The sequence below is a fragment of the Colletotrichum paranaense genome (genome assembly GCF_030867605.1).
Source record: "Colletotrichum paranaense strain IMI 384185 chromosome Unknown Scaffold_7.1, whole genome shotgun sequence".
In the NCBI taxonomy this organism is placed as follows: domain Eukaryota; kingdom Fungi; phylum Ascomycota; class Sordariomycetes; order Glomerellales; family Glomerellaceae; genus Colletotrichum; species Colletotrichum paranaense.
Genome location: NW_026848965.1, coordinates 727,655 through 750,327, shown reverse-complemented (window position 1 = coordinate 750,327; position 22,673 = coordinate 727,655). Strand labels below are relative to the sequence as shown.

The window sequence follows — 22,673 nt, the reverse complement described above, 5'->3', positions numbered from 1 at the left end:
TGTGTACATGGACAGGGGGTGACGTCAGCGCCAGGGTCGAGCCAATGCGAGAAGCGCGGTGAAGGGAAAGCAAACACAGCAGGAGCAAGGAGCAAGAATTGGCTGCCGGGCCCTTTCCATTTAGGTGCTTTTACCGTGCTTACCTTGTGTTACTTCGTCATTGGGGCAGAATCCGAGGCAAGATAAGATACGTATCCGTAGATGCCTCTTCCCAAGGAGACGGAAGGAGTGTTGCACCGGACGTAAAGGACAAGGGCGCATTGAACATGATGGAACATGGTCAACCGTAACGCACCTGACAAAATAGTACACAATAAGGTAGAGAGAGAGGACGGGAGCATTAGGTCCGCTCGGGTCGGCCAGAGACGTCAAAGCCCCTCCAAGACTCCTTTCCCAACTGAGTCCTGACACCCCGGTAAGGCCCACGATCGGTGATCCCATTCCCGTTGACGCTATCCATACTCCATCCTCCGTACTTCGTGCATGCACCTTTATTCCAGCAATTCCCGAGTAATTGTGGCTTACGCAGCACCTGATTCTCTCCCAAACCTGCCTTCTTCCTCCTTGACTGTTTACTCTTAAGCCACACGTGGGGCACTCTTTGCAGGTCATCCAAAGCTTTATTTCGTCTCCATTTCTGCACAGTAATCGACCACTGACCACCACTCTCATCCACAAACCAACAAACAGCATCTACCTTGCTTCCCCACGAACATTCCCCTTTCCCAGCGCCTCGGTCGCGTCCGGACCCCGACGATAACCATACACTATACGAATCTCGCTACCTTTTGTCATTTGAAAATCTCCGTCTGTAATTCCTCTTCACAGACACCACCGGCTAGTCTCTACACTACTCGCTCTCGTCGGACGACCTGGGCTATGACATCTTCTTAAACACGACACATTTCCGTTTCGCCCTCGACGCCATCCGCCACTCTTAGACACAATGGCACCTCACCACGAGCCCTTCAAAGGCCTCGCGCCTATCAAGTGGGAATCTGTCGCCGAGGAGGATCCAAAAGAGTTCATGACCGGCGTATTTGCCAACGCTCAAACAGTTATTGACTCTATCCCCGTCCCCGCCGCCGTTAAGCAGGCCACTGCTTCCCACGGCCGATCCCGCTCCCACACCGACCCCCCGATACCTGTCGCCGACATCAATCGTTCACTGTCCCAGCGCCAGACCGGTGCGGCGCTGAAGCTGTCGCAGGACCTGTCCAAAGAGTGGAAAGAGGTCAAGGTCAATGCCAAGGATAACCCGCTAGCAATCAACGTGTATAAACTCGCCGCCAAGGACGGCAAGGGCAGCTGGTTCGCCCGGCGCAGCGTTCACGATGGCTTAACTTTTGAGAAGTGGAAGCTGGGCCTCGAGAGAGAATTTGCCGAGTCCATGAAGGTGCAGAGCGGGCCCGGCGCCGGCGCCATCCGCGGCATTGGAGCAGAGAAGCGGGCGGCACATGAGGTTGTGGAAGGCTCTGGAAAAATGGAAGGTGAGCAAGGAAAACACCACTTGAGACTTCAGTGCCAAATGCTTACAACATCTGCTCAGTATTCCAATTGTCGGCGCAATTCCCAGGCCCGACGGCTCCGAGAGACTTTGTGACGTTACTGCTGAGTTCCGACTTTTCCGGCGGCGCCCCGCAAGAAGGTACTAGGCGGCCGCTCCGGACCTACATGATTGTGTCGAAACCATGCATTCATCCCGAGTGCCCCGAGCGGCCAGGCTATATTCGAGGCCAATATGAGTCGGTCGAAATCATTCGCGAGATCCCGTCCGACAAGCCGGCTGCGATCACGCGAGCACGATCGTCGATTGATCTCAGTCAGGAAGGCGCCAAAGAAAGACAAGCTGTAGCTGAGTCTATGGGCAAGGAGGCTGTTCTACGGGCAGCGAAAAAGACAGCAGATCCAGACAGCCGTCATCGAGGTACATCTGTTGACAGTGCACCTGCCAGAGACGACGCTGGGCACACCGGCGAAGGCATCGAGGAGGAAGCGACGACGTCTGTTGAGTGGCTTATGGTGACTCGTAGTGATCCCGGCGGCAACGTGCCCCGATTCTTGATTGATCGGGGTACACCGGCAGGCATCATTGGAGATGCCGGCAAGTTCCTCAAGTGGATGACTGCGAAGTCCGCAGATGACTTTTCAACTTCAGACAAAGCACAGGAGGAGATGAAAGAAGGCGCTAAGCAGGCCGAGAGCGAAAAGGTTGCTTCTCCAACGGAGGTGGCCAAACAACCAACATCAAATTTGTTACCTGAAGAGTCAGCACAGGTGCAGGATAATTCCGTCCCGAGTAGTAACGGCCTGTACGGCATCATATCCGGTGCTTTCGGAATGGCTAGCTCCGTTGTGGCTAGTCGCCTACCAGAGGGCTACGCTTTACCCGGAATATTCACTGCACCAAGTACCAACGGGTCGATAGCGGAGGAAGATGAAGAGGATGAGTCGGTTGAAAGCGACACGTCGTCCATCCGAAGCTTCGCTTCAGCGGTCGAAAAGACGGACGAAGGTGAGCCCATCACGCCACCAGAGGTTACGCAGCCTGACAGCGTGTCGCTTCACTCGTCCGGATCTGGCGGCGGCGCGTCCCTCCAAGGGTCCAAGACGTCGTCGCACCACGAGAGAGAGCTCAGGAAACTCCAGGAGCGGCGCCAGAAGATGCAAGACAAGATCAACAAGATGCAAGAGCGCATGTCTAGTAAGCGTGACCAAGACTCGCAAAAGGAGGCCGCCAACCTGGCGAAGCTCCGCGAAAAGCACGAAAAGGAGATGGCCAAGCAGGAAGACAAGTACAAGCGCGACATGCAGCGCCTCGAGCAGCGCCGCGAGCACGAACAGCGCAAGGCTGAGGAGAAGCGGCGGAAGCAGGCAGAAAAGGAGGAGAAGGCAAACTTGGCCTTGGAGCTCGAGCGCATCAAGACGGAGCGGGATGTGGCGCTCAAGGAGATTGACGTCCTCAAGGAGCAGGTGGGTCAGCTGCAGAGCCAGAATACCATGCTGGTTGTTAAGATGGGCAAGATGGGTGGGATGGGCGGTATGAAGAGACAGGATTCGTCGTTGAGTGTATCGGGAGAAAAGGTGGTTCAGACTGTGTCCAACTAAGGGCCATGTAAAGTGTACGAAGATGAGAGAGAGACAGAGGGAGGGGAGATATGTCAGCTGCAGGACAGGATACCCAGCTTGATGCAGACAGAGAGATCTCTGTAGACGAGATGAGATGACGCATGAGCATCCAATGGCGTTCGGGGCGTCTTAGCCTTCCTTTTATAGTCTTTTTTTTTTTTTACTTACTTCATCTCTTTTTTCCCGTCTTTTTTCCATGTCTATCGCCATGTACCTTTTCCAAAGCATTTGTACACGAAGCATCTAAATGAACTCAAACTTTTCTCATCCGAGCACGCTTTTGTCCTTTGCATCATCTAACCGTCCATTGTCTATGATATCTCACGGTTCGTCGACTTCATGCATCCATCATCTCCAACAATAACCCATGAAGTCTCCCCCGCTGACCAACGTCCCTCAACTTTTCCAACTTCTCCTTGAGCGCCTCACGCCCATCGACGCCGCCGCCGACGACATTGACCTTGGTGAGTGCCGTCGCGGCGAGGAGGACGCGCGCGCAGACTGCGTAGACGTCTGGGTCCGAAGTCCAGCCCAGCGGTCCGTCGTCTGCGTGGGAAGGTTGGGATGTGAGGGCCAGGAGGGCGTCAAGGCCGGCGGATGTCCATGTTGTGAGAGCTTTGTGCGCTGCTGCTGCTGTTGCTGACGTTGAGGAAGAATCCGAAATAGAAGAGAAGACGTCTTGGAAAACGGCGGCCCAGCGCTTCGATTCGCGAACCTCGTCGATGAAGAGGTTCTGCTCTTCGATTGCGAAGAGGGAGTCGTCGAAGCGGAGGGCGGCGGAGAGTTGTGATTCCGCGGTGGACCATTGTGTGGCGGCGGTGGTCTCTGTGTCGTTGGCTGCATCTGAGGAGACCTGGCCCGTGACGCGGGATGCGAGGAGGGAGTGGAGGGCGGGACTGTCGCGGTAGGTGGTTGCGATGTAGGATAGCAGCGAGGAGGCGGCGTCGAGGGGCGCGAGGGGCGCGGAGAGGATGTGTTTTGCGGAGAGGGAGGCGAGGTCGCGGACTTCGTCGTCGTCGTCGTTGAGGGCGTCGTAGAGGGCTATGAGGGCGGGGAGGAGGGGTGCTTCTGCCTCTGCTTCTGCTTGGTGTTGGTCTGCGGTGGTTGAAGAGGTTGAGGTTGTTGCGGAGAAGAAGGAGGCGAGGGAGGCTGCTGCGGCGATGCGGGTGTCAAAGGGGCGGGAGTCGTGGAGGGCCGAGGACATTAGGTTGCCCCAGCCGCGGAGGGAGCGCGCGGTGGATGAGGTAGCGAGAGATTGAGAGACGAGGGATGCTATGATGGGGCCGCTGGCGCGGGCGATTGCGTTGGAGAGATTTGGGTTGATTGTTCTCGCCAGGAGGTCTTGCCAAAGCTGTGTCAGGGTCTCGGGGGAGGGGAGGAGGTTCGAGGGTTGTCGAGAGTTGGCATCGGCATCGGCATCGCGGGAGGCCGTTGCTGCTGCCAGGACGAGGTCCAGGACCTCTGCGAGGTTGACGAGGGCGGCGGCGCAGGAGTCTGGGTGTGTTGCGGAGCGGGCTACGTCGGTGTACAGCGCGGCGTAGGATGCTGCTTCCGCGGGGGACAGGTGCGGGTGGTGGACTGAGGCGAGGGTTTCGAGGGTTGTGATTGTTGTCTCTACGCTTGTTGTTCTTGTCGAGAGGAGGGTTTCGCGGAGGGAGGCGGAGGGCGAGGAGGAGGTTTGGGCGGCGTGAACTGCTGCGATGGCGAGTTGGGTGCGGAGGAGGGCGCTTTGTGGGGATTGTGAGATGGTGGTGGAGGCAGCGCCCTGTGATGACGGTGATGATGATGACGGGTAAGATAGGGCGAAGAGGGAGATGAGGTTTTGGACTTCCAGGTAAGCGGCGCGGATGTCTGGGCAGGAGGCAAAGGAGTCAGACGCGCTGGCTTCGAAACCGCCGAGAATCGAGACTACGCGCGGGAGGCCAGACGACAGTCTCTGAGGCGAGACGTCGGAGAGCCGCTCAAAGACCGCCTTGACGGTCAGCAGGCCGCCGTGGAGGTGGTTGTTCCTGCTCGCGGGCGCCGCGGCGAGGGAGTCCTTGATAATGGCTTCGGCAAGGCTGACCCAATCGTCGTCTTTAAGGAGGAAAGAACACAGAGCGCGAGCGGCCATCTCCCGGACGTGCCAGACGGGGCTGGCGAGGTAGCCCGCGACGAGACCGTACAGCTCGTCGCGCGAGGCGTCGGGGGGTCCGGCGCGGCGGATGATGTCGAGGGCAGGGAAGACGGACTCGGCGGCGATGGTGCTTCCCAGCGTTGTGGGTTTCATGACCTCGCGGCCGGAGCGGAGGAGGTTCAATAGCACGGAGGGCAGGATGGGGAACTTGTGGTACTGCAGGCGCGTTGTGCGGCCATCCCAGCCGGCCTCGAGGGTGGCTTTGCTCTCGTTTGTGCCAAAGAGGTTGTCGAGGAGAGAGCGGAGGAAGAGGAGGCCGCAGTTGCGGATACCCCAGACCTCGGACTTGAGGCTGCCGGCGGCGAGGTCGAGGCACTGCGGGATGTGCGGTGCCGACTTGCCGAGCTGGGTGATGAAGGAGCTCTTGAACATGTCCTTGAGACAGTTGAGGGCGTGGACCTGGGGCAGCTTGGAGCCGTCCGACTCGGAGTTGTAGGCGGGTTTGCGGGCAATGGCGACGAGCTCCTCGATGACGACGTCGAAGGAGGGCTGCGGCGCGTTGGCCGAGACGATTCCGGTGATCATGGCGGGGATACCGGCAGAGCGGCGGGTAGTGGATGCTTGGGAAAAGATGCACTCCTTAGTTCCCCTGTACCAGACGTCGAGCAGGGTCTCGCCGTTCTCGTGGCCTGCTTGAGGGTCATCGAGGTGCTTGACCAGCTGGCAGCAGGTTGCGAACGACAGCGAGACAGTGTTGAAGGCACCGCGGTGTCTGAGGCTCGACAGCTGGTCAAAGGTCAAGGATCCGACAGTTGTGAAGAGGTCAGTCGAGGGGCGCAGAATTCCTTCCTTGGCCTTGGACTTGAGAGGCAGGACCATGACACGCATCAGAGCACTGAGTAATATGTTAGACGAGATATCTACACAGCATTATGTAGACTCTTATTACTTACCTGGACTCGTGGATGGCGCGGAAGCTGTAGCTCAGCAGGTCCTTGGTGTCAAGACCTTCGAGATCTTCCAGCTCCTGGGGCAAGTGGCCCTCGGGTGAGTCGTCGCACAGAATGTCTCTGACCGCAGCCCAGATGCGTTGACAGCACTTGACAATGCGGTTCTGAAGGATAGCCATTGCTTCCATCTCGGACGCCGAAAAGCTCATATCAGCCGCAGCTTGCCAGATATACCTAATCCTCGGTCAGTCCACGGCACCTTTCGAAGGAGGCATAGTATTTGTTGCACCCACCGGAGAGAAGCGTAGTAGCCATGCACCGGCGCCTCAAGAACGGCATTACCCAGATCGGCCTCTGCAAAGGCGAGCTTGCCCTCAAGAAGATCCATCAACTTTGAAATATGCGCAATCTGCGCCTCCCTGCCGTCATAGAATCTAAAGAGAAGCTCGTTTGTCCGAGCAACGCCATCAGCGTGATCAGCTCGCGCCGTCCTCCGCGCAATATCCTCGGCTCTCAACAAGAACTCTTCCAGTGTCGGTGAGACACCTTGTGCGCCAACGAGACACTTGAAGCGCTTGTCGCCAAACAAGTTCTTGAGGACAGACGTACCGTTCTCCCGAACGTCGTCGAATGGGTCCATAATGAGGTCGAGGAGCGCGCGCGTCCACTTCCCGTCAAATAGGTTGAAGAAGAGGGTCTCGTCCTCCTCCGTCTCCCACGTCTTGCCAGCGTCGGCTTCGAGCTTGAGGATGAAGGCAACGGCCCTTAGCGCGGTAAAGTGCCGCTGGAAAGAGGCTGTGGGGATCAGCTCAGAACGCAAAAATGCAATGTACCACGCCAAAAAGCTTTCGTGCAGCTCCAAGCTCGCTCGCAGCTTATCCTCTGGCCAGAGCAAGATGTTGGTGCGGTGGTTCGCTTGCTTCGGCGGCGCCTTAGGGGCCTTTGGCGCACCATTGGCAGCGCCGTCAAAGGCCTTGAGACGGGCCAGACTCTTATGCAGGATGAAGATTGCGCCTCTGCTGCGCTTGAACATGTCTTTGAGCTTGCTCAGCAGTTCCATGCGGAACTTTGCGTCCGACTCCGAGAAGTACGTCGGGAGATGGGCTTGCAGCAGGCGGAGGGCCACTGGTGAGTAAGGCCTCGTCGTTGAAGGTGAGGCGACGATGAGGGAAAGCGCCAGCGAGCGGAGCTCATGGGAAGGATGTGACAGAACCCTTTCGAGCACGGCCTCTTCCAAGACTACTGCTGAAGAGGACTCCTCTCTGTAGATGGCGCCGGGCTCCTCGACCATGCCTACCTTCTTACCAACCTCCAGCACGGCGAGGTTCAGTTGGGCCAGAGTGTCGAGCTCAGCCACGGCCGAGCCAGAGGTAGACCACATGCTGTTGATCTGTTCCAGGATCTGGACCGAGTCTTTGCGGTCATCCTTGAATAACGGAAGGAAAACATACGTCTTGATACCCTCAAGCAAAGACGGCGTCTTGGCAATGGCAGCCTGGACCCAGCGGAGCCACATTTCAACGCTGAACTGTTCAGCGCCTGCAGCTTGCGGCGTCTTTAGAGACTGCTGTCTCAGTGCCCTGAAAATGGTCACGATGAACTTGCCCGTAGTCGGGCACACGTAGTGCATGGTCATCCAGTCGAGCATCTGGCCGAAAAAGTCCTCCCACAATGCAATGTCGGACGCCCAGCTGCACTCTGGCTGCGTCCGCTTATAACTCGCCGCAATGTCTTCGACGCTAAAAACGGACTTGCCGGCAAAGTAGTCCATGGCCTTGAGCGACGACTTAACCAAAGGCTTGGTGGACTGCGGTCCAATGATGGAGATGAGGGTGTCCAAGATGGTCGTCTTGACCAGGTCAGAGACAGCATGGTCGGGGTTACGGCGGATGAGCGAGGGGAGCAGGTCCAGGACCAGCTTCATGGACCGGTGCTGCTCTGTCTCATTCCACTTGATGAAGAAGTTGAAGAGACCCAGGCTGGGCTCTTTGGAAAAAGCCCATTGCCGCAGGGCTGACTTCTCGGACTTTGAGCTTTGCTCGACAAATCCGCAGAGCTTCACGCATGAGTTGCCCGAGACTCCCTTTGGCTGAGCGGCCAGGGAGAGGAGGTGGTCAAAAACATTTTGCGCGATGCTATTTGCAAAAATGATGTTAACACACATACTACGCTTGGACCATTCACTTTGGAGGGGTATTGACTGGGGGAAATGTCTTACGAGATCCACGATTCCTCGGGCTGTTCCTCAACCCATTTGAGCAGGTCACTCGGGTTGACGAAGCTCTCGTACTGGGGGACGGTATCCTGCTTCATCGCTATCGCATTATTGGTGAACCCGGCGAGTGACTCTGAGAGTTGGGTAGAAGGAGGGGCACCGAGGGGCAGCGGCGAAGCGAATGAGTGCTGGCCGAGTGAGTAACAGGGGTGTGTTTTTTCTTTTCGTCTGTCGTCTACAACTCGGCGTGTAAGTATCGGAAATGAGTGCACTCAAATTTCTGATTTGCTTCAGATCTTACATAAGAATCTCCGATTTGGGAAGGCCTCGTCGTTCGAGGTGCTTCGTATCGGACACGGGAAAATTCTAGGTACCACGAGTTTTCAGCACGTGGTTCGTAGCATTAACTCGACGCGCCGGCGAAGACTCATCGCGGGGCACCAAAACGCCATGGTCCCGACTGACTTTTTTTTATTTTTGCGCTCCCGTCTCCCAGTGACATTCAGCCAATCGCCTGCATCTTCTGGAACGTCGCGCGCACGGTCCACTCCACCCACACACGGTAGTGTGGCCAAACTTTTTCCCTGCCCTAATTGAAAAAGAATAAGGCGCCCCGCCGAAATTTGTCCCCGACTGCTTCTCTTTCCCCTTCAACCCCATCATCATCCAACATCTACCGTAAGCACCAGATTACTGGGAGATATCGCCAAGATGTCGAAAATTACGGTTGCCAACGTCCGCACTCAGGTCTCTGAGCTGCTCGAGTACTCTCTCGAGACCAAGAAGCGCAACTTCCTCGTCAGTCTACCCACCTCTGTCGCTCAATTGAGCGCAAAGTCCGCGACCGAAGCGGAGCAATCAGCAAATGCTAATACCCCTCACAGGAGTCTGTCGAGCTTCAGATCGGCCTCAAGAACTATGACCCCCAGCGTGACAAGCGTTTCTCCGGCACCGTCCGCCTCCCGGTCGTCCCCCGCCCCAACATGAGCATCTGCATTCTCGGTGACCAGCACGATATCGATCGTGCCAAGCACGGTGGTGTTGACGCCATGTCCGCCGACGACTTGAAGAAGCTCAACAAGAACAAGAAGCTCATCAAGAAGCTCGCCCGCAAGTACGACGCCTTCGTCGCTTCCGAGACCTTGATCAAGCAGATCCCCCGTCTCTTGGGTCCCGGTCTGTCTAAGGGTATGTTCCTTCACTTCCCCTTTTGCTATTTCAGACTTGAACCCGTATCTAACAATTTCGCAGCCGGCAAGTTCCCCACCCCCGTCTCCCACGCCGACGATCTCTCTGGCAAGATCACCGAGGTCAAGTCCACCATCAAGTTCCAGCTGAAGAAGGTTCTCTGCATGGGTGTCGCCGTCGGCAACGTCGGCATGACCCAGGAGCAGCTGATTGCCAACATCATGTTGGCCATCAACTACCTCGTCTCCCTGCTGAAGAAGGGCTGGCAGAACGTTGGAAGCTTGACCATCAAGGCTTCCATGTCTCCCCCCAAGCGCCTCTACTAAGTGCGCCCTCTTCTCGTCGTGTTGGTGTTTCTTGCGAGGGGCCTGTGCTAGGTAGAGTACCGCCAGAGTTGGTTGTGTCGATGGCTTAAGTGCTTATTCGCATAACGGTTCACTCAAGGTTGGGAATACACCTATCACGGGTATTTCATAGGAAGCTCTGCGCATGGATTAGGAGCCTGTCAATACAAAATCATCCTTTTCCAGAACATGACACAAGTCTTGATATGCATCAGTGAACTTTGACGTTTTTAAGAATAAGTGCTTGATAACAATGGCTTGCCAAGCCCCAGTCTAGGCCTGATCGTTAGAAAAGCCTTACCATATATGTGATCCCATTCGCACAGAGGGCTCCCTACCATATAGCTACACGATAAGTCCCTCACATCCTCCCTCGCACTCAACGCTCAGAGTGTCGTATCGGGGAAGCCCCAAATTATACTGTCTCATAATGATAGTGAAGGCGAAGAGTGCTTGAATACCGCGTTGCCAAGCCTTGTCCTACGCCTGGTTATTCATAGCGTTGAAAATAGCAAAGAATGTCTTTCGTTGCTAGAGGTCTGATGGGCGGGGAATCGTCAAGTCGTCGATGGTGCCCCCAATCAAGGAGCCGAGAAACAGCGTATACCGTAGATTTAAACGAGAACCCCCAATATTTTGCTAAACTCAACAGTCGGCTCAACAATTGCAGCCGCGCGTTTGGCAGCCCTGTCAGCCTCGTTATTGAACTTGCGAGGAATGTACCAGAAGCGGACGTGAACATTGTTATCGTGGAGTATCTCACTCCTAAGCAACAGGGCCTCCCATAGGTCCCTATTCTTCACGTGTTCGCCGGCGCTTGTTCGCCAGCCCTTCTTGATCCACGCGCGAGCCCAGTCGGTGGCACCGTTCACGACGTAGCTTGAGTCGGTGGCAATGACGATACTTTTGACACCCTCACCCCACCAGGCCCTGAATTGGAGCGCGGCGAGGGCGGCGCGCAGCTCGGCGCGGTTGCTGGTGTGGCGGTATGTCTGACCGTCTGGCCCCTTTTCCTCGAGCTTGAAGGCCACACACCCGTTCTCGTCATTGGGGAGTACCGGCTTGAAGATGAAGGCGGAGCCACTGCGGGCTGCAGCGTTGCCGTTGTCAAGACAGGCCCCGTCGGTGTAAATGAGAACTTCCGAGTCGTCGTAGCGATTGATGAAGCGGATAACAGATGTAATAGATATCAAGGACTTTTTCGGAAGGAAAAGTTCTTTAGGCTCCAAAGGCGTACTGGTCTGCGAGTCGTGGTGCGGGTTGAATTTGAAGGGAAACAATTTGCCGGAGAATTCACTGCGGCAAGAGACAGATGGGTTGAGAGTAGGTGCCCCGGGAATAATCTTTTGGCCTTCCCCCATACGAACGGTGGAGATCAGTTCATCGTCGTCGATGAGGGGCGGCGGACCATCGCTGTCGTCGTCATCTTCATCATCCCAAGTAGACTGGACACGCGCTGAGAATACCGAGATCCGCTCGCAGTGATTCTCTCGGGACGGCCATATCGGCCATTCGCAACATGAGCGAAGCTGACATCCCTGGGAAGGCGAGAGTCGTAGTCAAAGCCAAAGATTTCTTCGTCGTCCTCTTCATCCTCGTCCAAGTAGTTTCCGTCTTCGTCGTACTCGAAGTCATGGCTGAAGTCAAGACAACATTTTCCGCAGGTGACCATGTGATGAGATGCGCAAACGGTAATGGTTCGCCCGTTGGGCAGCTCAAGATAGTCGATATCCGGCCAGGTCATTCTGCACTGCAAGCAAGACAATGGGCTGTGAATGAGTGGCCCAACAGTGGTAGAACAAGAGGTCAGGTCCGCAAGTCAGGCGGCGTAAGTTTCCTAGTTGAAGATGGGAGCTCTAGGTTCTTTGCACTCGGGTTGACTGGGCAGTGTTAAGCTTTATGAAACCCTGGGGAGAACCTGAGATGCCTTCCCGTTCTACCAAAGTCAAGGGAGGCAGGTGCAAATTAGTGGTAGCTTCCTGAACCTTCCCAGCTTCATTAGCTCGACCTCACTTGCCTCGGGTAGTTCATTACTATCTGTAGTCACTGAGGCAGGTAGCCTCTGGAAAGACTCCTTACGTTCCTGGTCAAGTTTTGACATGACATCCCGGTCCGCTTCAATCGGGGTCCCGTCCATCCGTGGATGGAAAGGAAGATTGGAGAGAGGGCAAGAACAGAAAAGAGAAATATAATAACATAAGTCATGTCGTTGCAAGCTGACCGCCCTGGCTGTGCTGAGCACTGCGTTTGCCCATCCACCTCACCTGTGGGTGTAAATAGTTTCAGAAGAAGCTTCAACAGAGCTCATGGACTCCTTGCACACAAATTAATGGTAGAGCTCCTTTGTGTAGCTTGCTATTCCCCATACCCCGCAGGGTCAGAGAGACTACGGAGTGTAACATAGAGACCACGGATACTGTGTACGGCCACATGCAATGGAAGCTACTCTTCAAATATTACCACGGAAAAGCTCGTGACAAGTTCGAACCAGTTGGAAGCACAATAATGCCTCCTGCACATGATAACTCATGGATTGAATTATTTCAGCAGCATGGGTATATTGACAGTTTCGACAGAAAGCATGGAAACGAGAGTACATTGCAGCTGCAAATGATGGATTCAGCTGCATTCGCAGGCGGCGCACTCAAAACACCCAACCACCGCAGGGGATATCCATCCTCCATAAGCCAACATATAGCCATGCCTAAAACCAATTGAAAAGCACCGCAACAATGAAGATGAAACTTTTTGTACACTCCCGCCCTCGATCAGTCACTCTCATCAACGTCCATCGACTCCTGGGCGGCCCTCCCACGGGTGCTCCGCGTCGACGTCCTCGTCGCTCTCGGAGCGGGCTTCTCTTTGGCTGCAGGTCGGGCTGGTAGTTTAGTCTTGGCTGCCGCTTTTGATGCCGCTGCCGACCTGCCCTTTCGCCCGTTGGATTTGGGCGGTGGCGTAGCTTCTTCCGGCTCTTCCTCGTCGTCTGCTTCCACTTCCTCCTTCTCTGGTTCCTCTGTCGCAACGTCCTCAACCTCGGACAACGGCGAATCATCGCCGCTGTCATCCGCAGCAGCTGTTGGCTTCTTAGCCCCCTCGCCATTTTCTTCCTCTGGGGCTTCCGAGAGAACCGAAGAGTCATCATCGTCATCTGACACCTCCGTCTGTTCTCCATCTTCATTCTCGTACGTCCACTTGCTGACGCCGTCCCACATCTCACGGTCGTCGTCGGATGAGTCGCGTTCGGTGTACTTGGATACAGCAGTGGTAGCAGCACGGCCGCTGCGTCTCCGATTTTCCAGGGGAATGTCAGATTCGCGGCGCGGGGCCTTGACCTTGGCGGGCTTCTTGACCTTCTGCTTCTTCGGCTTAGGTTCCTTTGGTGCCTTAGGCTCCCTGACCCTCGGGGCTGACCTTGCCTTCTTGGCTGGATGGTGGTCTCCACGATCATCTGTAGACTTTCTCTTCTGTAATTTTGTAAGCTTAGAGATCGGACAACATGGGAGACAGTGTCGGCTTACCTTCTTTCGATCGATTGATTTGAACAGACCGTCCAATTTCTCATCAATCTCTGACGGCAGGTACTGCTTCTCGGCAATCTCCTGGGCGACCTGGTGTGAAGGCAAGGCAGTGTAGAGGCCGATCGGCAACCCGACCTTGCCCGGGTACGCTTGGAAACTCCAATTCTTCCTCTCCTGCCATTTCCTTACAACGGCCTGGGCCAAATCGCTGACAATGTAAAGATTCTCGCTCGCCTCCGGGCTGATCGCATCACGAGTCTGCTTCACCCTTTCAGCGTACTTGTAGATGAGTCCCAAGTTCTCTTCCGTTGCCACATTTGTAAGATAGTACAGAATGTAGCGGCCATGGTCCGCTAGGTCGCTGGCGTATGAGCTCAGTTCCTCTGCACTGGCATCATCGATATTCTCTGGCTTGTTGAAGTCGGGATGGTGAGACAGCAAAGAGATGAGTCGTCCCATAATCGCCTCCATAGGGTGCTGTTCATTCGCCCCCAATGCGCGAGCCCGGGACCGGATCCAGGTCTCAACGCGCTGCTTCAGATCGTTATTCGGCTCGAATGCTGTCAAGAAGATGATGGTGTAGAAGCGTGCCCGAAGCTTGTTCTGCACAAGATACTTTTGGAGCTTCTCGATGAAACCCCGGCGAACAGTTAGTTCGGTATCCTGCGCCGTGAATGCGAGACGGTTAAAATCGGCCGGCGTCAGGAAGTCGTCGAAATGCTTGATGGTACATAGCTTCAGCAACAGCTGAGCTGCTAGCAGACGAAGTCGTGACTTGTGGTGGTTGGGAGTATCCTTCGTCTTACAGAGCTCTCCTCTCTTCGCGACCAATGTCTTGAGCAGCTTGAAGACAGGTACGGCCTTCTCTTTAGCCTCTTCGACATCGTCCATACTGCGCAGTCGGTTGACGAGAATATGCAATGACAGGCACTTCGCTTGCAATTCCTCATCCACGCTAGCGTCATCCACCCACTCGGGGTCTTTGTCTGTTGCGTCTGTTCGGACCTTGAGCAAAATTTGCTGCACAGTCATGTTGAGGATGTCATCATCTGAATCGAGGGTAATCTTGGGCACTTGCAATTCCAGCTGTGCGACAGACTGGAGCTTGTTGAGGAAGTGCGCTGAGCCGTAGGTCCAGTCTTGCATAATCTTCTCCAACAAGCTGGTTGCACTGACTAGGCCTTTGTCGTCACCCTTGGCCAGGAGAATCTTGATGGCATACTTGGCAGACTTCACAGGCCGTCCATACAGAGCGTAGCTAACAAGAGCCTGTGAGAATTTTCGGTCTTGAGGAATCTCTTCTGGGTACTTCTTTGAGTATGAAGCACAAGCTTTCAAGGTATCGACAACGTTGGAATCGTTCTCGTTGGTCTCTGTGGGAGCTTGCTCGATGAGACCCTTGCACAGCCCTCCCACGTGAGTCTTGAAAAGCTCAGGGTTGCGCTGTGAGATCTCGTTGAGAATTTCGTGGGATACCGAGCCCAGGCCGTCCTTATCGTTCCTCGAGTAATCGAGGATCGTTGCAAGGTGACTTCGGTTGAACAGCAAGCAAGCCGACCTGTAGAGAAGCGGCAAGAGCGTATCTAGGATAGTCGCGTTCTGGCTTGCATTGGTGCGCTTGACCAGTTCCTTGATGGCTTGTCGAACCGTCTTGTAGTCGCTCTCGGCACTGACGGAGAATTTAACGAGCTGGTAGGCGCGTCGGTCATTCGCATTGGCGAACTTCTGGAGGTCGGTCTTCACTTTGAAGGAGTCTGGGAAGAACTGTGTGATGTACTGTACTGTCCTCTCCAGGTTCGCCGTAATCTTTGGGCGATTATCGTCTATCACACCTCCGTTGTAGCTCTCGCACTGCTTGACGAAGGCTTCAAGGACCTGCGCGAATTGAGGTTGTCGACCTTGCATAGCCATGAAGGCTCTCTTAGCCGCTTGGTCCAGAGATTGAGTAAGGAGAAGAATTCTTTCCGCGCGAATGCGATCTTGGTCAGCAACACCCGCGTTCTGAGAGCTTTGAGACGCCCCTCGGGTACTCTTTGGTGCCTTAATGGGAGGATAGGACAGAGGTACCAGGCACTCGAAGAGTACACGATCGAGAAGGATGTTGAGCTCAGAGTCGTTGGCATAGAAGGCGTTGAAAATGCGCGAAGGAATACCAGATAGGGCGGCAACGACGCTCTCCTGCCCAGCAGCAAGCTCCCCTGATCCAACGGCCCAGAGTTTCGCGAGCAACGTCATTGCATCGACTCGAACAGCAGTGCGCTTGTCTCGACACCGGTCGGCAAGACTGCTAAGAACAGAGCCGTCCTTATCCACGCCGCCTGGGGCAGCCAGCTTAGAGATGAAGTCGCGGAAGCTGAAGAGCTCCATCACTTTCACGGCAGCCAACCGGACCTTTTCGTCTCCATCGTTGAGCTTCTCCCCTAGATGCTTCACTAACTCGGACTGTTCCTCGCGACTGAGACCAATCCCGCCTGCTGAGGTGGCCAGGATGTATCCGACAGCGTTCGTCCAAGCTGCTCGAATAGTCGCCGTCTTGTCATTTCTTCTGCCCAAGAAATGGTTGTATGCGGAAGAATGGGTTTGCGCAAAAGATTGAGGCGAGAGAGGTGTGGTGAGGACGCTGTCGGAGATCTGACTGGGAGCCTCGTCGGCTAAGCGCAAAGGAGGATACTGAGCAGGATCCAACGCGGGTGGCGGGGGCGGCCCAGCAGCACCGAGTCCGGAGATCATATCTCCAAGTGTTTCTGTGGCCAGTTGTCGAAGATCCACGTTATCGGCCGACAACTCTGCTTCGACCTGTGGTATGACATTTTGCAGAACAGATGGCGATGCGCGCCAGAGTTCTCGGATGAGATAGTGGGCCTTTCTGAGTTCCTTCAATTCTGAATCCGTGGGGCCCCTAGGGGCATCCTCGTCCTCTTCATCTTCGTGCGATTTTCCAACAGTCTTCGCCGCGAATCGAGATGCGTCGAGAATGACATCGCTGAAATACTGGCTTACGTAGTGTACCATCTTCTCGGTGCACACATTGCAGATCTCCTTCGCCATGATGTACGCAGGTGGCTCGTCCTTGGGCAGCAAGGTCGACTGGTTGCCGTTCTGCTCATTACGTTCTGTGCGGCTCTGGAAGCCGCCAGGAGGCGCTGCTCTAAGGAATTGGGCCATGATTACTTCAATGACCTTTGGGTTCATGCCCGATGCCTCGTCAACCAAGGCAATCAGCATTTCCGTCATGGTGTTGCCGACTTCCTTCGAGACACCTTCTTCGGGCCCCGAGTTCGAGCTTCCAGATACTCCATCGAAAAAGACTGAGAAGAGTTTCAGGAGCATATCGTCGGCACCGTCGATATCATTGATTAGGAGGATACTTTTGACGTCGGTCAGAGCTGTCAACACGTATTTGTGCTGGCTGTGATAAGGGTGGATTTGGTCGCTCAATGAAGGGAACACGTGCGTAACGACCAGATTGAAGAACATCTGTGTTGAACTCATCAGTGAGAGCCCTAGGTAGCTCGAGATCAATGGCTTACCTTGGTCTGATCCGCGGTGAACGGCGCGTCAGGCGCACACAGGCGCAGAATGTCTGCGATACACACAGCCGTGTACGCTCTGACGCCCTTATCCTTGTGGGCTAGCAGGTTGCGTTGGCCCAAAGCATGAGCAACGTCATTGAGAGATTCGACCTCTGTAGTATCCTGATCAAGACCCCCGAGTTCCTCTGCCAGAGCCTGCAGACGGTTGAGAAGCTCGGTTGTAGGGATAGGTTTTCCGGGCTTCCAAGTCAATTCTTCGTCGAATTGAAGGCTGACAAGCTCCTCTCCTTGTTCCTCCTCAACCTCGACCTCCTCTTGAGGTTCATCGCGAGCGCGACGACGCGCCATCTTGAAAGGTGCTCGGTGGGCGCTCGGCAGGTGACGTGTGGTGAAGCGGGGAAGATAATGTGTCGATGCTGTCGTCGATCGACTGGAACGTGTTAGGAGTCGATGATACGCGCGTGGCCTAAGTCATGGATAGAATATCGCGCGTCGCATGCACGATGGAAATGTGCGGCAGGTGTTGTGAGCACGCACAATTAGAGACCAATTGCGGTGGTGGCGACGAGAAGGGGGATGAAGCTGGTCCTCTCAGTGTTGCGACGAAATTGGATGGATTGGAATAGTCGATGCGTGTTACGCGCCCGCGCCTGCAGTTCATCGGGGTTTCGCGTGCTTACCTGAGCTGAGGGAGGTAGAACGAGGTACCTGCTCAAGCTCCAGCTGTACCTTACCTTCCCTGCCCGGTCGTGGCTGCTGCGTGGCCCCGGCGCAAGCAGGAGTGGAGCTGTGGCTGCGATGCCTCGGGTGGCTGGTGACGGATGTCACCGTTCGGCGCTCAACGACCTGTCTCCACTTGGCCTGGTGGTGAACTTCATCAGCCTCCGTCTTCTTACAGTATATTGGGTCGCGGTTGGCTTAGTGATGTCCTTAATTCGACTCAACTTACCTGCCGGAGAAACACTTCCAGCTGACTCGGCAATGTGTCCCCTCTGGAGGCTGTAATGAGAATGATCACAAGCGACGTGCCGTCTTGTCAATGGCCCCTACTCTCCAGCAGAATCCTATACTGGAAATTGAGCAGGACGTCTAGCTTCAACAAGATCGGCCTTGTGAATCCAGACTCTGTCTTACCTCTGATATTTTGTCGTCACAGCCCCTATGAAATTCCCAAGATCGTGACAGCCATCGCACAATATGTTTCTCAGTCGATTATTCCCTGAAAAGGGGTAGAGGACTCGAGGATCAAGCATCGTCTCCCTTAGGCCAAAGCCAGTTTAAACAGGCTATCAGATCGTGACAGGTGTTGAGACTACCTTATCATGACGATATCAATGACCAGCCATTGTATTCATTCATTACACTTCGATACCTGCCCATAATTCGGCGGCGAACGAGGAGCTTAGATGCCAGCCGATGTGTATTTTTCATCGAGCGATGCCATTCGGTGAGGTTCCGCTGCAAGAAATGTTTCAATCATACGTTCAAAAAGGAACATGCATGCTCTCTCTTGGTTCTAGTTGATCTTCGGCAGCTGGATGGAGCCTTTGGAACACATATGCCCCGGATCATGGAAATCGAAAGGGACAAATGACCGAATATTTATGTGTATTTCAAGTCTTCCGTCACTTAGGCACATCAGTATTCTACCTTACACTTCTGGTTCATCTTTCAGTATGTCATTATTTCCTTCCAATTTGCAACATCGTATAGCGACAATCCATACTGTGGTAGTCAATTCCCCAGGATAGAGCAGACGGCTATTGATATAAGAAGTACTTCAAGCAATTCGTTGCATATCAAACTCCTACCGCAGTCAAATTTGATCATTATTGTGTTGAAAATCCTCGCCAGCAAAACCTCAGGCTTACTGAACCACCTGGCCAGCTGCGGGGCAACCAGATTTCTTGACTGAATATCCCACCACCTCGACCGGCTGTAAGTTGAATACACATCCCGAGAGTATTCACTCTCTCACCGACGAACCCGCTTCCTGCCACCCTATTCGGGAATCACGCTAGTCCGCCCGTCTGCCTCTATCGATTTCCATCCATCCCGACTTTGAGATCCTCTTCTTCTTTTTCTCTTCCCTTTTCCACCCACCCACGTCACAACAACGCGAATCGCGCAGCAACTTTCGTTCGCCCGCAGGCAAATCTAAGGTACGTCGGCCTTTCCATCACGAATATTTATTCCCTCTTCTTCTCCTCTTCTTTTCACTAGAATCATCACCTCTGACGCGCTACAGCACGCTTCGCAGCATCTCTCGTTCGTCCGATCAACACTCCTTCGACCATCCCATACTTCAGCGTAAGTCGAGATCGCCAGCATCACGATCATCAGCTCCACCGTCTACGAGACAATTGAGAAAACATCCTATCTCATTTTCTGCCTCCAATCACTCTCACTCTTTCCTCGCTCAGTGGCCAAATTGAAAGATCAGGTCAAGCGATCCCAATTTCCTCAATTTTGCGATCTTGCGATCTCAAGGGGCACTCTGAGCGCAAAAACACTCATCTCCACGTTCTTCTCCTTCGATTTTCTGACAGATCGATTTCTCGGGAAATTCAAATGACCCTTCGCTCCTTCCTCCTGCCTGAATTTTTCACCTTCAGTGAAAATCTCAGTCCCCCCCATTTGTCTTTGTTGACGCGCTGATTTTCCCACCCTCCTCTTCTCGCGTTCCTTCTCTCACTGAGCCATCCACTCCCACTTCCACCTCTTCACCCCTTCAACCTTTCTTTTCCACTCACTTCACTCACTTTTCTTCATCACCGACTGACGGCAAATATCCTTTTGCAGACAACACTCACTTGTCATCATCTCCTTTCTCCCAGAAAGAGTAAGTTCCATCTCGTTTTCATTCATTTCGTTCATACTCAAGCAGTTCTGCTCTTTGCGCTTGGCGATATCCCAAAATTCGGGTTTGCCGTCCTCAAACTTCAGACCTTTCTCTATTGAAAGTCGCTTTCTCTTCCCATTTCATAGTCTGACAAAGTCACAGATACAGTCATTGTCCAAGAACAAGCTCGACGGACGCTCGCTAGCCATCATGATGCGTAAGTTTCTCATCCTTTCAATTTGGTGTCAATAAAATCATCTTACTGACAAAAAACAGCTAAGCGTCCTAACAACGACTATCGCGATCACCGCGGGTATTACCGTGAGGATGACGACCTCACTGTGACCGAGGGCGCCATCCAGCGCCAGCAGAAGGACTGGAGCACCTACCGCAAGACTGATCCCTTCATTCTCATCAGTCTTGCCATCCTCATCGCCACTCTTATGGGCGGTGGTATCGCCATCGGCATTCACTGTAAGAATTCCCTCTTCCGCATTTTCTCATTTTTCTTTTGACAATCAGCTAACAATGGAATTCATCAGTTGCTACTCGCGGCTCCCCCAACTCTCAGGTTCCCACCTCTGACTCCCACATTGTCCCTCGTTTCGCCGGCATTAACTCCAATGTCCACGGTTTCAATGGCACCCTGACCCACGGCATCAACTCGACTCTCTCTGGCTTGGCTACCACTGGCACTCCCACTCTCTGCGAAGATGATGCCGATGAGACCATCACCGTTACCCAGTTCCTTGGAAACAACAAGACCACCTCTGTTGACACCACCATCACGACCCACGTCCAGAAGACTCTCACTCAGACCCTCCACAAGTCTCCCATGGGTACCACTGTCTCATCTGCCGATCCTGTCAACACTACTCTTCCCGGCTCTTCTGTTGTCACCCAGTAAGTTCTTCTTCCATCCTTTCTACTTCCAAAGTTCAAAATTCTCATTCCCTTTCCAGGTCCATTCCAGTCGTCACCAAGGTTCTTACCACCTCTGTCACTGAGACTGCGTACCACACGGCCACTGCCCACCAGAGCAACGCCGCGTCCGAGTCCTCCGAGTCTGTCATCGAGTCCACGTCTTCTATTGATGACGCGCCTCCCATCGTCGTGACCACCGTGGGCCCGTTCCCTACTGAGAGCTCTCACCCTGAAGTCACCTCGGTCTTCCCGACCAAGACCCTGACCCAGACGCGCAAGACCACGATCCAGGGCGGTCCCTTGGTCTCTACTGAAGAGTTCTCCTCAACCACCACGGTCACTCCCACGACGATCATCAAGTCCACCATCTACGTCACCGCAGCCCCCCTGAGCTCTACTACTCAGGCCCAGTGCTCCCACGAGGTGGAAGACCACACCGTCTACGTCACCGTCACCGAGACCTTCACTCATGGCGCTGCCAGCTCTTCTTCGAGCGTTCAGTACAAGACCTCCAAGGCTTCCTCCGCCAAGATGTCTTCTTCTACCGCCTCGGTCTCCCCTTCCACGGCTACCGACACCATCTTGGTCACCTACACCGTCACGATTGACAGCCTGTACCCCCCTACTACGAGCCCTATTATGAGCAGCTCTTCCTCTAGCGAGATGACCTCCTCTACGCTCGGTCCCGCCTCCAAGTCGACTATTGTCGTCACCCAGGTGACCACCCAGACCGTCATCGTCTCCATCGGACACGGTACAACTGTCTCTTCCCAGCTCGGCCACGCCGGCACTCCACTCTTTACTTCCCTTGCCTCTTCCGGAAGCGCCCAGGCCTCTACCGCCACGGACGCCGTCGTCTTGACCAAGACGATTACTTCCAACGTGTTCAAGACCATCAGTGCCTCGTCTTCTTCGTCGCACTCGGCCGACATCCAGACGCACACCCAGACCTCCATCGTCACCGTCACTGCCTCCCCTTCCAGTGCTCTTTCCTCCAAGTCATCTTCTTCCCAGTCTGTCGAGTCCATTCTCACCACGATCTACCTCACCGATCGCGCCACCCAGACTGTCACGATTGGAGGCATGGCTACAGTGACCATCCACCCGGAGCAGTCGTCTAGCACCTCCTCGTTCTCTGGTCCCCCCAACTCCACCAGAACCGAGACCAAGGTCATCACTGCCTCCGCGTCCAGAGTCGTCCGCACCTACACCACCACGGTCAGCGGCCAGGTCTTCACCTCGCTCATCACCGTCTGGAAGAATGTCACCGCCACGGCCACCGCGACCCTCAGCAGCAGCGGCAGCACCTCGTCTCTGACTTCCATCTCCCACGAGGTCCAGAACACGACCGTCACGGCGACCGCCACGTCTGTGGTCGAGGTCCCCGTCACGCTGAACACCACCATCACCATCACGGGCACTCCCATGATGCACCCCACCGCCCCCAGCACCCTTCCCCCCTTCGTCAACGGCACCGCCATGACTTCGTCTACCCGCCACGTCCCCACGACCTACCACTACCCCACTCTGTCCTCCTCGACTGCCACCGAGCAGCCCAAGAGCACGAGCACTGTGGTCGTCGTCTCTGGCGTCGCGAACAAGCATGCCGAGGGTATCATGGGCGGCTGCAAGGGCTGCACCACCTGGCTCGCCATCTTCGTGCTGGGCCTGATGGTTCTGTTCTAAGAAGCAAACTCTTACTTCTCCATTCTTTTGTGTGTATTTCATTCTTTGGTTTTCCCTTTGCACTTTCTGTTCTCCCTCCCTTTGGTTGGAGAACTAGCAAAGATGGAACAACCCCCCTGTTTTTTGATGCTTTTCTTTCTACTTCTCATGGATGGATGATACCCCTTCTCATCACGAACGAACGAACGATAACGAAGGAACGATTCTTCTCATGCGGATCATGGATTT

General features: G+C 54.6%; 6 protein-coding genes across 6 annotated transcripts; 3 read left to right on the top strand and 3 right to left on the bottom strand.

The window, feature by feature from the left end:
• Positions 1–946: 946 nt before the first annotated feature.
• On the top strand, positions 947–3,108 carry CPAR01_09053 (uncharacterized protein; the record flags this gene model as incomplete). Its single annotated transcript, XM_060493319.1, has 2 exons — positions 947–1,490; positions 1,550–3,108. The coding sequence occupies 2 exons, from the start codon at positions 947–949 to the stop codon at positions 3,106–3,108; spliced, it is 2,103 nt and encodes a 700-aa protein (XP_060347449.1).
• Positions 3,109–3,466: 358 nt separating this feature from the next.
• CPAR01_09052 (uncharacterized protein) lies at positions 3,467–8,508 on the bottom strand (the record flags this gene model as incomplete). Its single annotated transcript, XM_060493318.1, has 4 exons — positions 3,467–6,140; positions 6,199–6,429; positions 6,489–8,330; positions 8,414–8,508. 4 exons carry the CDS (start codon positions 8,506–8,508, stop codon positions 3,467–3,469), a joined length of 4,842 nt encoding a protein of 1,613 aa, XP_060347448.1.
• A 613-nt stretch (positions 8,509–9,121) lies between these two features.
• CPAR01_09051 (ribosomal protein L1p/L10e family protein) lies at positions 9,122–9,924 on the top strand (the record flags this gene model as incomplete). Its single annotated transcript, XM_060493317.1, has 3 exons — positions 9,122–9,208; positions 9,295–9,598; positions 9,662–9,924. 3 exons carry the CDS (start codon positions 9,122–9,124, stop codon positions 9,922–9,924), a joined length of 654 nt encoding a protein of 217 aa, XP_060347447.1.
• A 632-nt stretch (positions 9,925–10,556) lies between these two features.
• CPAR01_09050 (RNase H domain-containing protein) lies at positions 10,557–11,686 on the bottom strand (the record flags this gene model as incomplete). Its single annotated transcript, XM_060493316.1, has 2 exons — positions 10,557–11,355; positions 11,409–11,686. The coding sequence occupies 2 exons, from the start codon at positions 11,684–11,686 to the stop codon at positions 10,557–10,559; spliced, it is 1,077 nt and encodes a 358-aa protein (XP_060347446.1).
• Positions 11,687–12,710: 1,024 nt separating this feature from the next.
• On the bottom strand, positions 12,711–17,341 carry CPAR01_09049 (uncharacterized protein; the record flags this gene model as incomplete). Its single annotated transcript, XM_060493315.1, has 3 exons — positions 12,711–13,406; positions 13,461–16,937; positions 16,991–17,341. 3 exons carry the CDS (start codon positions 17,339–17,341, stop codon positions 12,711–12,713), a joined length of 4,524 nt encoding a protein of 1,507 aa, XP_060347445.1.
• Positions 17,342–20,045: 2,704 nt separating this feature from the next.
• CPAR01_09048 (uncharacterized protein) lies at positions 20,046–22,445 on the top strand (the record flags this gene model as incomplete). Its single annotated transcript, XM_060493314.1, has 4 exons — positions 20,046–20,052; positions 20,112–20,309; positions 20,378–20,738; positions 20,798–22,445. 4 exons carry the CDS (start codon positions 20,046–20,048, stop codon positions 22,443–22,445), a joined length of 2,214 nt encoding a protein of 737 aa, XP_060347444.1.
• Between the last annotated feature and the right edge of the window lie 228 nt (positions 22,446–22,673).